General features: G+C 45.2%; 1 protein-coding gene across 2 annotated transcripts; it reads left to right on the top strand.

Moving 5' to 3' along the window:
* Positions 1-158: 158 nt before the first annotated feature.
* LOC306784726 (long-chain fatty acid transport protein 1-like) lies at positions 159-5,064 on the top strand. 2 transcript variants are annotated; one of them, XM_079278825.1, is made up of 14 exons: positions 159-270; positions 351-528; positions 615-753; positions 839-1,094; positions 1,201-1,368; positions 2,347-2,416; positions 2,646-2,737; positions 2,953-3,062; positions 3,169-3,378; positions 3,465-3,591; positions 3,683-3,820; positions 4,200-4,364; positions 4,491-4,637; positions 4,721-5,064. In XM_079278825.1, the coding sequence occupies exons 2-14, from the start codon at positions 359-361 to the stop codon at positions 4,876-4,878; spliced, it is 1,950 nt and encodes a 649-aa protein (XP_079134951.1). In that variant the 5' UTR covers positions 159-270; positions 351-358; the 3' UTR covers positions 4,879-5,064. The 2 variants fall into 2 exon arrangements, with proteins under 2 accessions (XP_079134951.1, XP_079134950.1); XM_079278824.1 differs by having other exon boundaries at positions 246-528.
* Positions 5,065-11,758: the final 6,694 nt, after the last annotated feature.

The raw sequence follows: 11,758 nt of genomic DNA, 5'->3' as shown, positions 1-11,758 counted from the left end.
CAGACATTCATGATTTATTAAATGTGACTCACCGTGTTGTTCTCCCGGGGGGGGGGGGGGGGGGGGGTGACGCAGGAGTTCATGAGTTGTGTCCTGCGCAGCTAGATCCAGTGCGTGCTGCCGCTCATCACGCATATTATAGTTCACTAAGCTGCGCCGGCTCCACTTCAAAAGTTGACTGATCCATCGCTGGACTCGTGTAGCAGCGCTCTGCTACTGTTCACTCCTTTCTTTATTATTTGACTTGGTGGAGCAGTAACTCTCGGACAGGTAAGACTCCTCTCACCAAACCACAATTCGATGTACTATGAAGGTTTCTGTGCACGAAGTTACTGTTTGTACGCACACAGATAGTGCCATGCATCTGATGAGTGGTGTCACAGCGTGCCTCGCTGAGTTTGGGGCTGACAGGCTGCTCTCCTTGCCCTGGCTCTGCAGCCTGTTGGCAGGGCTGGGGCTCTTCATGGTCTGGAGGGGTTCCTGGAAGTACCTGCATGTCGCTCTACGCACCATCAAAAGAGACTTAATGTCAGGATTTTTTAAAATGCGTGTTTCTATTCCATTCCTGTGTCAAACTTTCTTTCATTCACCCCTGTTCAACTCTTCTCTAAAAGGTGCCTGGTCGTTATCCTGCGGGTAAGGTTTTCCATGAGCCGTAATCTGCGAAATAGAAGCACCATCCCTGCCCTGTTTGCCCAGGTGGTGACACTGCACCCGGACAAACCTGCTTTGATCTACGAGGCGACAGGAGAGGTGAGGACTCAGCCAGGATTACGGATGAATGCCGTTTGACTGAGATGGATGGACCCACTGCATTTCCATCTTCATTTTATTCCAGGTTTGGAGTTTCAGGGAGCTGCAAGAGCGGTGCCATGCTGTGGCTCACTGGGCGCTGGCACAACGGTGGGCTGAGGGAGACGTGGTGGCTGTGTACATGGAGAGCCAGCCCTTGGTGGTGGCTCTGTGGTTGGGTCTGGCTATGGTCGGCGTGGAGGCTGCACTCATAAACCACAACCTCCGACAGCACTCGCTTCTGCACTGTGTCGGCGTGTCTGGTGCTCGGGCAATGGTGTTCGGGGCAGAGATGAGAGACGGTAGGAACATGTGGATGATGTAAGGCAGCTTGGGGTATTGACTGAGTGCGCAGGCGGCGGTTTGACACTCACATCTGTAACACATGACTTTTGGATTGTCCCCCAGCGGTGTCAGAGGCGAGTGACTCCCTGCAGCCCCACATGGTTTTGTTCGGCAGTGGCGAGCAGGACGGTGAAGAGAAGCTCCGCAGCCTCCGGGTCCAGAGCCTGGACGCCCTGCTGGACCGCTCGCCCAAACACCCACCGCGATACACACTCAGGAAGGACTTCAACGGTGAGGCTCTGCGGAGCGTTTGTGCGTGGGGTTGCCGGTATGACCGTGTTGCCATATCAGGTCCTCAGCATGTTACAGGATATCAGTTTTGATTGCAACACCATGTTTTCCTCAGCAAGTCTTTGCCTGCTAGAGTGAACTGCTCGTTGCCAGATGTCAGCCTCTCTGGCCTTCTTTGATCCGATGGAGGATGCGCATGAGCACACGCACAACTGTCAAACAAATCATCAACTCATTTCAAAGAAACACGAGATGTCATCCAAGATCGAAGTGCATCTTGAAACATACTTTCCTTTACATTTCTATCTAAACTTCACTTTTGACGTGATATATTAAAGTTCAAAGTTCAAAGTTGTCAAGTCCACAATGTACTGAACATACAGGGGAGTTGAAACATATACATATGACATACATATAATCATATGAAGTGAATACAGTGCAATAGATTAAAAAAACATTTAGACAACATATATATAATAAGGAGAAAAACAAAAAAGCTAAAAAGCTATCAGTATTAGGTGCTCTATCTGTGCATTCACTTTCCTCTTAATGATTTGCTTCTTATCTGTATTGGTTATTCCCCCTGTTATCTCATGACATTCCTAAGTTAATACTCTTCAAGTCTTTGCTTGCGCAGGCTGTCAAAGAAACAGAGAGAGTGTGGAAGGAGAGACAGAAACATGTTAAGGAATGAAGGGGAGAGTCTGGGTGCATACCACACGCGTGCAACAAAACACAAAGAAGTAGTGAACTTTCCCTGTAAAGATCCAGCTCCATGGGCTCAAGTTCAAATACGACCCGCCAACCTTTGCTGCATGTCGTCTCTTCTGTGTCCCGCTCTTTCTAGTCTGTCTGTCCTTTCTGTCTGAGGACAGTAATTCTAAAGATTCTTTAAAGAAACAACTCACTTTTCTTTTCCTGTCTTCTCCTCGCTCTCTCTCTCTCTCTCGCGCTCTCTCTCTCTCTCTCTGCATTCAGACAGACTGTTCTACATCTACACTTCTGGTACAACAGGCATGCCGAAGGCAGCTGTGGTGGTGCACAGTCGGTGAGTTTATCTGTGGTTTCATCCGATGCACTGTGAGTTAATGGAGGGAACACGACGTGTTTACCTGACACTTGCAGTAGCAAGTTGTAGGAACCATAAACTCTGATAGTTTATCCATATGCATCTGACTTTATATGTATCTCATTTGTCATTGTCTGGTTATTCGCTCTTATTGCAGTAACACGTGTTTTAATAAAAATCAGTCACTTTATTCCATCTTTCCTGTCAGGTATTATCGCATCGCTGCCTTTGGTTTCCACTCCTTTGGTTTGTGTCATAATGACGTCATCTACAACTGCCTTCCCCTTTATCATTCTGCAGGTAGGAATCACTCGATCTGCTCTCTCACAGCCATCATCTGCTGTTCCTGTCGCTCCACATATTATATCATAGTGTCTTTTTAAAATGCTTCATTTAAAAACATGTAGTCAGAGAGGTTGAAGGATATTCCTCTCTGACTGAATCTGTTAAGTTTAAGTGCCTGTCTGCATGTGCACAGTATATATTTATTCATGTGAAAATATGAATGTCACCAGGTACCATCATGGGCGTCGGCCAGTGTTTGCTCTTTGGTTTGACTGTTGTAGTCAGAAGGAAGTTCTCAGCCAGTCGCTTCTGGGATGACTGTGTCAGACACAAGTGCACTGTGAGTTCACAACGCCACCAAACTCAGTTAACAACGAGGAGTGTCGCGCTGCCGGCCAGCTGTCCACCTGGTTCCCTTCAACTGACCGATCTCCTTTTTGTCAAAGGTAATTCAATACATCGGTGAGATTTGTCGTTACCTGTTGGCCCAGCCGGTCCGTTCATCCGAAGCACATCACCGGGTGCGTGTTGCCATTGGCAACGGCCTCCGTCCTTCTGTGTGGGAAGAGTTTGTCCAGAGATTCAGAATCCCACGAATTGGGGAATTTTACGGCGCCACGGAGTGCAACTGCAGCCTGCTCAACATAGATGGAAAGGTGTGTGTGTGTCGTCTTTAATTATTTCAAAGTAGAGTGTTTTCCAAACTGCAATCCTGTCTGAGGTGCATGTCCTACATGTCCAGGTGGGGGCGTGCGGCTTCAACAGTCGCATCCTGCCCAGCTTTTACCCCATCAGACTGGTCAGGGTGCAGGAGGAGAACGGAGAGCTGCTCAGGGATTCACAAGGCCTCTGTATACCCTGTCTGCCCGGTGAGAACACACACACACACACACACACACTGTCGCAACTGGATAAAAACGTTTGAAAATGTTGTTCCCCTGTCCCTCTCCGTCTCTGCAGGTGAGCCGGGCATGTTGGTAGGACGCATCAACCACAATGATCCTCTCAGGAGATTTGACGGCTACGCCGATAAGGATTCCACCAATCAGAAAATAGCTCACAATGTCTTCAAGGTGGGGGACTCTGCGTATGTCTCAGGTATGCCTCAGTGTGTTTCTCTAGAGCACAGAATAACAATAATCCAATGTCTGGGTTCATACAGGTTCCCTCCCACAGTCTGCAGACACACAATATAAGAATGGAGACTTTAAATATGAATGTGAATGTTAGTGATTCACTGTCTGTGATGGCGGACTGGGAACCTGTCCATTGTGTTTCCCACCGTGCCACATTTACAAACAATACAGAGAAGCCAACAGTGAGTCACATCAGAGCACAGTCAAAACTGGACTGAGTCATCATCACTACAGCCTCTACTTTCTGTCTGTGTCCTCTGCTCTGTGATCCCTTCCAGGGATGATGACGATGATTGTTACTATTCCTGTCTCTGTCTGTCTGTCTGTCTCTGTCTCTGCAGGTGACATGCTGGTGATGGATGAATATGGCTACATTTATTTCATGGACCGTAGCGGCGACACATTCCGTTGGCGAGGGGAAAACGTTTCCACCACGGAGGTGGAGGGGGTCCTAAGCCGCCTGCTGGGACACGCGGTCGTAGCCGTCTATGGAGCTTCTGTACCAGGTAGAGACGAGACGAGACAGTCGGGACGGGACGCCGCATGAATGAAGGACAAAAGATGATGTGCTTAATGTGTGGTTACAGCCTGTAGTGTCCTGTTCATGGCCTCACCTTTCTGTCTGTCTGCAGGTGTGGAGGGGAAGGCCGGTATGGCCGCGATAGCTCACGCAGGAGGCGAGTTTGACCTCGGTGCGTTCTTGATCGCTGTACAGAAAGCCCTGCCTTCCTACGCACGCCCCGTCTTCCTGCGACTCATGCCATCTGTTGACACTACAGGTGAGACGGTGATGCAAGGACATGCAAACACACACACATTCACAAAGTCACACGTGAACTCAAGTTTCCACTTTTGTCCTCAGGCACTTTTAAAATCCAGAAGACACGGCTGCAGAGGGAAGGATACAAGCCGCAAGGCTCGAGTGAAAAGATGTATTTTCTGAACAGTCGTGCCGGCCGTTACGAGGCTGTTACTGATGAACTGTATACCGCCATCATGGAGGGGAGCGTGTCTCTGTGAGAGAGGAGGAGGCTGAGACTGTTGAAGAGGATAGTGTGTGTATTCGAAAGGAGAACGAGAGAGAAGGAAAACACAGACGTGATTCCAGGGACAAATACATCTCTAAATGCGGATGTGGAAATATGATTTGTGCCATTGTTTGTTTTTACTTGCACCAAATAAACTCATCAATATTTTTTTTTACCAGATTTTATACAAATTTGAATGTGTTGCGATGGAACAGAAGACAATATGAAGCGTTTTACATGAAAACAAACAATTTAAAGAAAACCTCACGTTATTAGCCTCTGTTGTTGGGATACAATACAATTTCAGAGGATTTAAATATTGATGAGCACACAACAAATATGTATTTTCATCTCCTTGAAAACAAAATCCGATCGAATCAATTCTTAAGTGTATTTAAAACCAGACAGTTTACATCGACGCTATGCTCAGCGGTGCGTTGCTCTAAATGCTAACACGCGCTCAACGACAACGCTTACATGTCGATGTTTGGCAGGTATAATGTGTACCGTGTTCACCGTCGTAGCTTATTGTGTTAGCATGCTACTTTTGCTGATATTACTAATCACAAAGTACAGCTGATGGGAACATGAAGTGAATTAGCTTAGCGGGCATTTAGACACAAACCAAAGTACTTTGATCACATGATCCTGCAAATCAATATTCAAGATATGACCAGATTAATTATTGAAAGGAACATGAATGTCTGTACCAAATTTCATGGCAATACAATCCAATTGTTGAGACGTTTCATTCAAAAGTACAAATGTTAACATCATGGTGGCGCTGGATGAAAAGTCAGAGGATCACCAGTCATCAGGATTCATCCTCTGGGGAACATGAATGTCGAACAATTCAAGGCAATCCATCTAATAATGTTGGACCAACATTGCCATCTTCAGAGCCATGCTACTAAAGATTAAGAGGGACACCTACGTGAATGTAAAAGACGGCATTATAATCAACTCTGACTTCTTCGCGTTGCTTTTGTTCGATGCAGCGTTAATGTCTCCCTCAGTGCAAGAGTCACTCTTCATCGCCTGATTCTCCTCAGTGATAGCAGTGTCCTCCACAGGGACGTAATCTGACCCCACGCTGACCTGCAGTCTGTGCCAACACAGTAAAGCCTCCGCACTCTCAAAGTATGGGTAACATGAAAAGATGTGTGTCAGTATCGGCATTCATGAATTCCAGCGTCCCTTCGTCCCAGTCCAGCCTCACGCGGACTCTGCTGAGGTGGTGTGAGTTCAGGGTCTGAGCAGGAGCTGATAGGTACTCGCCCTCTCGCAGGCTGATACACCAGAGTCCTGCCTCTGGACAGGCCTCAAACCCGGACCTTTTGGACACTGACTGAGCAGCCACACCGACTGTCCAATTGTTGGTGTCAGCAATCTGTTGAAATCAATAAATAGAAAGATTAGACAAACAGGGTGGATGGCACGGATAATAGCGCAGAAATAAATGCATATCAAGAAACGAGTATATTAGAGCCCAACCGATACCGGATTCTTGAGGCTACAAATCAGGTGTACTGAAACTATTTTCCAAGCTGATATTAGCTAATAATTACAGCTTCTTGTTACACTGCTCAGGCTCAGTATGTGGATACCTCAATATCCCAACAGTGCACTCCTGAGTCAAAGCCCTCTCTCGCCAGGATGCAGGAATAAGGGTGGAAACGCTCAGGGCTAGCTGGGACCGGTGCAGCCAGACACTGTTCCAGCCCCCGTGAGGTTCCAGGGGTGATGTGGACGCTGTTTAACCCAGGAGACACCCTCAGAGACTGGCCAGCTGTCCTGGGGTCCAGGGTCACTGGAGCTGGAAGATAGGGAGGCAGGGTCAGAGGGCACTGAAGGAGGGAGGGAACAGGAAGCACATACTGTACCTATTCATCCTGTCCTGGTGGTTCTGTGAACAGAAGAGTTTGCGTGGTTACTATTTCAAGTGCAAACACCTGCTCCCATTCATTGACAAAATAACATAACATTTGACTGATTGTTACCTCTAAATATCCAACACCGTCTCCTCCTGCATCCAGCTCCTCTTCAACCGATTGCATCCTCTCTTCCAGAGATTCGATCAGCTGACTCATTCTGTCTATCTGTTCTTCTGCATCTCTCTTCTTCTCCTGCTGCTCCTCCCTGAGCGCCAGCAGCCTGGCAGCTTCCTCCTCTCTCAAAAAACTGGCGAAGACTCTCAAATCCCTTTTGCATGTGCTCCTCTGTGAGTTTGACCTCGGCCTATATGAAGAATAGAAAAAGCAAGGGACATGTGAGGAGAGACGAGGGAACCGATCATGCAGTTAAGCAATGCATCTGAACCTGGTTATGTTTGTATGCATCTTCACAGGTCTGTGTGAACTTCTCATACAGTCATCTTCTTCTTCAGCCCGTTTAGTGACGTCTTGAGCTCCTCCTAGTGGCCAAAAGGACGCTCACTTTGAAAATGCGCTCCATTAATAGATCTGTTGCAACCATATCACAGGAGGCAAGTAGCAGTAACCACATAATGTCACGTGCTCTGCCTGAGTCGGTCACGTCAACTTGAGTAAAGAACACTTTGGCAGAAAAAGCTGTTTCAGAGAAAACTAAATGTAGGGCAGACAGTTACTGATAGAAAAAGTTACATCTTTAAAAGCTTCAACATGAACACTCTGCGTACATATTATTACATCAATCATGATATTTAAGTGATATGATTTATGATAATAGAACACTGGCATTGGCAATTCTGAGTACTTTAACTGAAAAAAACAACAATATGAAGGTCAATAAATTCATGTACTTAAACATAATTGTATGCTTTATGTCCCTGCTGGTTTTCAGTCATATTTTTATCGGTATGACTATGAAAAACGTATTAAATCGACCCTAAATCTGACTTGGCATTATCCCGAGAAGAGTCCTACACCTGTGTGGGTGGACTAATGGGTTTGCAGGAGCGCTCAGGTCTCACAAACAAAATACATGCTGACATTTGAATTTGATCAATCAAACTACCACAGATTGTAATAACATGTGTTCTACTTCAACCAGCTGAAACATGCTGCTCATAGTCAATGCATCAGTGTTAATAAATCTGGAATATTTGAAAGGAACATATAACACTGAGTTCACACAAAATGAACATAATCCACCAGCTCTTCAGGTTATTCTGAGCATTTGGGGGAGTTTGTGTGTGTCAAACTGCATTAATGAGATCTAAACATGCATTTGAGACGCGATGATAGCAACAGTAATTACCAGCTTAGTTTTCAACTCGGTCCCTTTTTTAAACCTCACTCTAAATTCTGCCTGTGCAAACTAATCTTGGATTAACGGGCGCCATCTGTTTGGGCAGGAAAATAAATATGTACAGGAGATGAAAAAATGCCTGACTGCCTCCTTGTTGCTTGGCTGTGGTTCGCAGAAAGCATGTTAATAAAAAGAGTCACGAGGGGGCAAAAAACAGGGTTCAAATCTGGGAAGAGCTCTGCTGCTTGACGTCTTTGTGCCGCTGTTTTGTTTGGCTTTGTGGCAGCAGGGACGGCTCGAACTAGAAAACCAGCATTCAAGCACTCTTGCTGGCAATCATCTGCCCTGCTGAAGTGTCCTTGAGGATAGCAGTGAATCTCTGCCAGCTGTTCTGAATCCAATCCTTCAGGCTGATGCTTTATTGCTTTCAGTGGAGGAATAAGGAGGCCGATTCCAGGCTTTTTACTTCAGTGGCTCCATCGGAAAAAACAAGAAAACAAGATGATGAGTGATATGATTTGTCCTGGCTCTTTTTTTTAAAAGATGTGGGATGTCTAGATCAGAAAACACGTGATTCAACAAGGCATTCAGACTCCTTATGTCACTTGCAGGCTCATTAGAATGTACCACACACAGTGCAACTTTGCAAAACGAAACCATATATATTTCACGCAAGCCAATCTTCTCTGAAGTGCTCAAACACATCAGTGGCACCTGATTACTACCTGGGGGGGGGGGGGGGGGATAGGAAGCTCATGGTTGTTGGTGGTCTCCAGACTGTAGCAGCGAGTTTGCACGAAACAGATGTAAAGTGGGATCATGGGAGGGCAGAAAAAGGGGGGAGGAGCAGTGTGTTTGTGTGTTTCCGTATCAGTGTTGTATGTGCAGTTGCCATGCATCAGTCTTGAGTCCCGCTCTGACTCTGTACAACATGAGCAGCGCTGAAGTTACTTAAAGTAGAACTGCTTACACACTCCAGATTCAGCCATACATCACTCTGTAGTGTCAGATGGACTTTCATGGCCCTGTGATTCATGCAACATTCACACATCACAAGGCCAGATGTATTCCCGTGCCTGCATGTGCTTTTACTGTAATACTTTACGTATCCCCCCCCAAGAGAGGTATAGCACTTCTTTCACGAAATGACATACTTTGCATGCAAATTGCATGTGATTGGACATTTTTTCATTTACTTGTCCATTTCCCATCCAGTAGCACTTCATGTACTGTCTGCCAGGCCTGAGCCATGTTAAATGGATCCAGTTTCACTGGCCCGAAATAATTTGAGCTGCTCAGTTCCAGAGAACATGTAGACCAGATCAGCTCTGACAGGCGAACCACGTTTCATTGAATCATAGGCTCTAAAGTGAAATGAATGACATGTAATATGCTCAATCTCCTGGAACATTTTGAGCCGTGATGTCTCGGTGGAAGTATGTCAGGTCCCAGCGCTGCACTCGTTTTTCAAAAGCCTTTTCTAAATAACTTCCTCCCAGGAAATTATTTTATGATTTGCTTGTGGTGAAGTTCTCACAAAAAAAGGAACTTAAAATGTATTTTAAAAAGCTGCCTGAACAGAATCAATTCAATTAACCTCCAAAGGTCTGATAACTGTATCATGATCTAAAAATCATGCTCTACAGATAAAGAGAAATACAAAAAACATTCTTTATTTTATTTTAAAACAATCTTTCATGTTTATATTATATACAACAAAGTCAGTTACATCTTTTCCATCCATCTAGTCTATCCCTCTGCCGACTCCTTTCTGAACACATATTTGTTTATTTAGGATTTGCTGTACAGTAACTTTTCATTTTATTGTTATTTTTGTTTTGTTTTCATATTATCTGTTAAAATTCAAATATCTACAGAAATAAATTACCAAAAAAACAAAAAAAATGCATGCAGAAAGTGCAGCCTTGCAACACATTCTCTACCGCTTGGGGGCTGGTCATAATTTAAGAACTGAAATACTTCATTTAAAAACTAAAAACTGAATAAAAACATTGTTTTTTTGCCCTGGGTTGGACCATCTCTGAGTTAATCAAAGAGATAAATAAGCGATGAAGTGTTCATGTCCTCAACGCTTTCTTTCATCATGTCATGCAGGTTTATCTGTTATCATGTAAAGAGATATCCATGTCCACTTTGTTCATACGGGTGCTACTTCACACCCATGATGGTCTCATCCTGTCCGGGTTCTGTAAAAAAGAAGAGTTTGCATGGTTACTATTTCAAGTGCAAACACCTGCTCCCATTCATTGACGAAATAACGCACCTGAACCTTCTTCATCACACACGATTTCTGCAACAGATTTGGTCACAAACCTGAGCAGCAGCCCCCCCCATGCCTCACATACTGGCTGCTGGGACAAGATGAGACACATCACCCGACGCCAGCCGTCTCCGCATGTTTCCTTGCATGTATTTCCTGTCATGGTTTTGTAGACCTCTGTCTGCCGTCCTCCTCCTCGGCGCCGATAATCCTGACAAGGAGTGTCACGTGTCTCTTCTCTCCGACATGAAGAGTTTTAGAGACAATGGCAAACGGTGAAGTTAAAAGCTTCACTGCCCTTTTTCACACAATTCTCCCTCCAGCCTGCACAGCTCTTTCATCGGTTTGCTCAATGACAACAGCTGATGGTGGGTTGCACCACTTAGCATCAGTCACATCATGCTCAGAAAATCGATTTTGCCGCCAAAATGTTGAGAGGATGAAGTGCTAGAATCCCTCTGTCTCTTTCTCCAGCCCTCCATTGTTCTTAAGTCAGGGTCAGTTAGTGTCACCACTTCATTTTCATTCTCTCTGAAGTACATTTCTCGTCCTGATTCCATTGTGCAGGAAGTGGCCGCACCCACCTTTGATGGATTTGCCTCTACCTGGCAATACTTTCTGGAGACCTGTGATAACATCATAGACCTGCGATCAGAAAGCAAAGCAGTGAAAGATATCGAAAAAGAGGTGAGTTGGGCAAAATTGGCATACGCCTTTCTAACCCCCCCCCCCCTTCTAATGGTGTTAAGATGCTAGTTTTGATGTTGCTCTGCAAGGAAATATTCTAAACCAGTTGCCTGGACATCAGGACCCATGTGGGCCAACATTTTAAAAGGAGTTCAACCAATGAATCACTCATTGGTGATGAATCACTCATTGGTTGAACTGCCGTCAACACGTGTTCACACTGAGGCACTGAGGTCGTAATCTGTGATTCGATGTCACAAATAGCTTTCCTTCATTTTGTGTGAATCACTGTTCTGGACTTAGTGGTAGCGGAAGAGTTTTTTTTGTCTTGCTCACAGTAACAAGAGACAGAGAATCTTCAAACAAAACTTCCCTCAGGCAACAGGAGAGGTGTTAGTTTCTTGAGCCCACTTATTCATTTGACTGGCAGCTCTGTTATTGTGTAACTATGTGATGGAATGTGAGGGGAAGATAAATTGTGAGGCCTGAGGCATGTGATCTGTGGACGCTGGTGCCATGTTTCTCTCTCAAATATTAATAATTCCTAGTAAGTTCAACGTGTGACATAAATGTAGATCGTTAAACCTGTGTGGATGATCTATTGAGCATTTTTGCAAAAAATACATACATAGAGCTTCACTTCAAAGTGAACTGATACAACAGCATCAGAATC

The sequence above is a fragment of the Melanostigma gelatinosum genome (genome assembly GCF_949748355.1).
Source record: "Melanostigma gelatinosum genome assembly, chromosome: 11".
NCBI lineage: Eukaryota > Metazoa > Chordata > Actinopteri > Perciformes > Zoarcidae > Melanostigma > Melanostigma gelatinosum.
The sequence above is the reverse complement of the archived record's forward strand: the minus strand, read 5'-3'. Positions and strand labels throughout refer to the sequence as shown.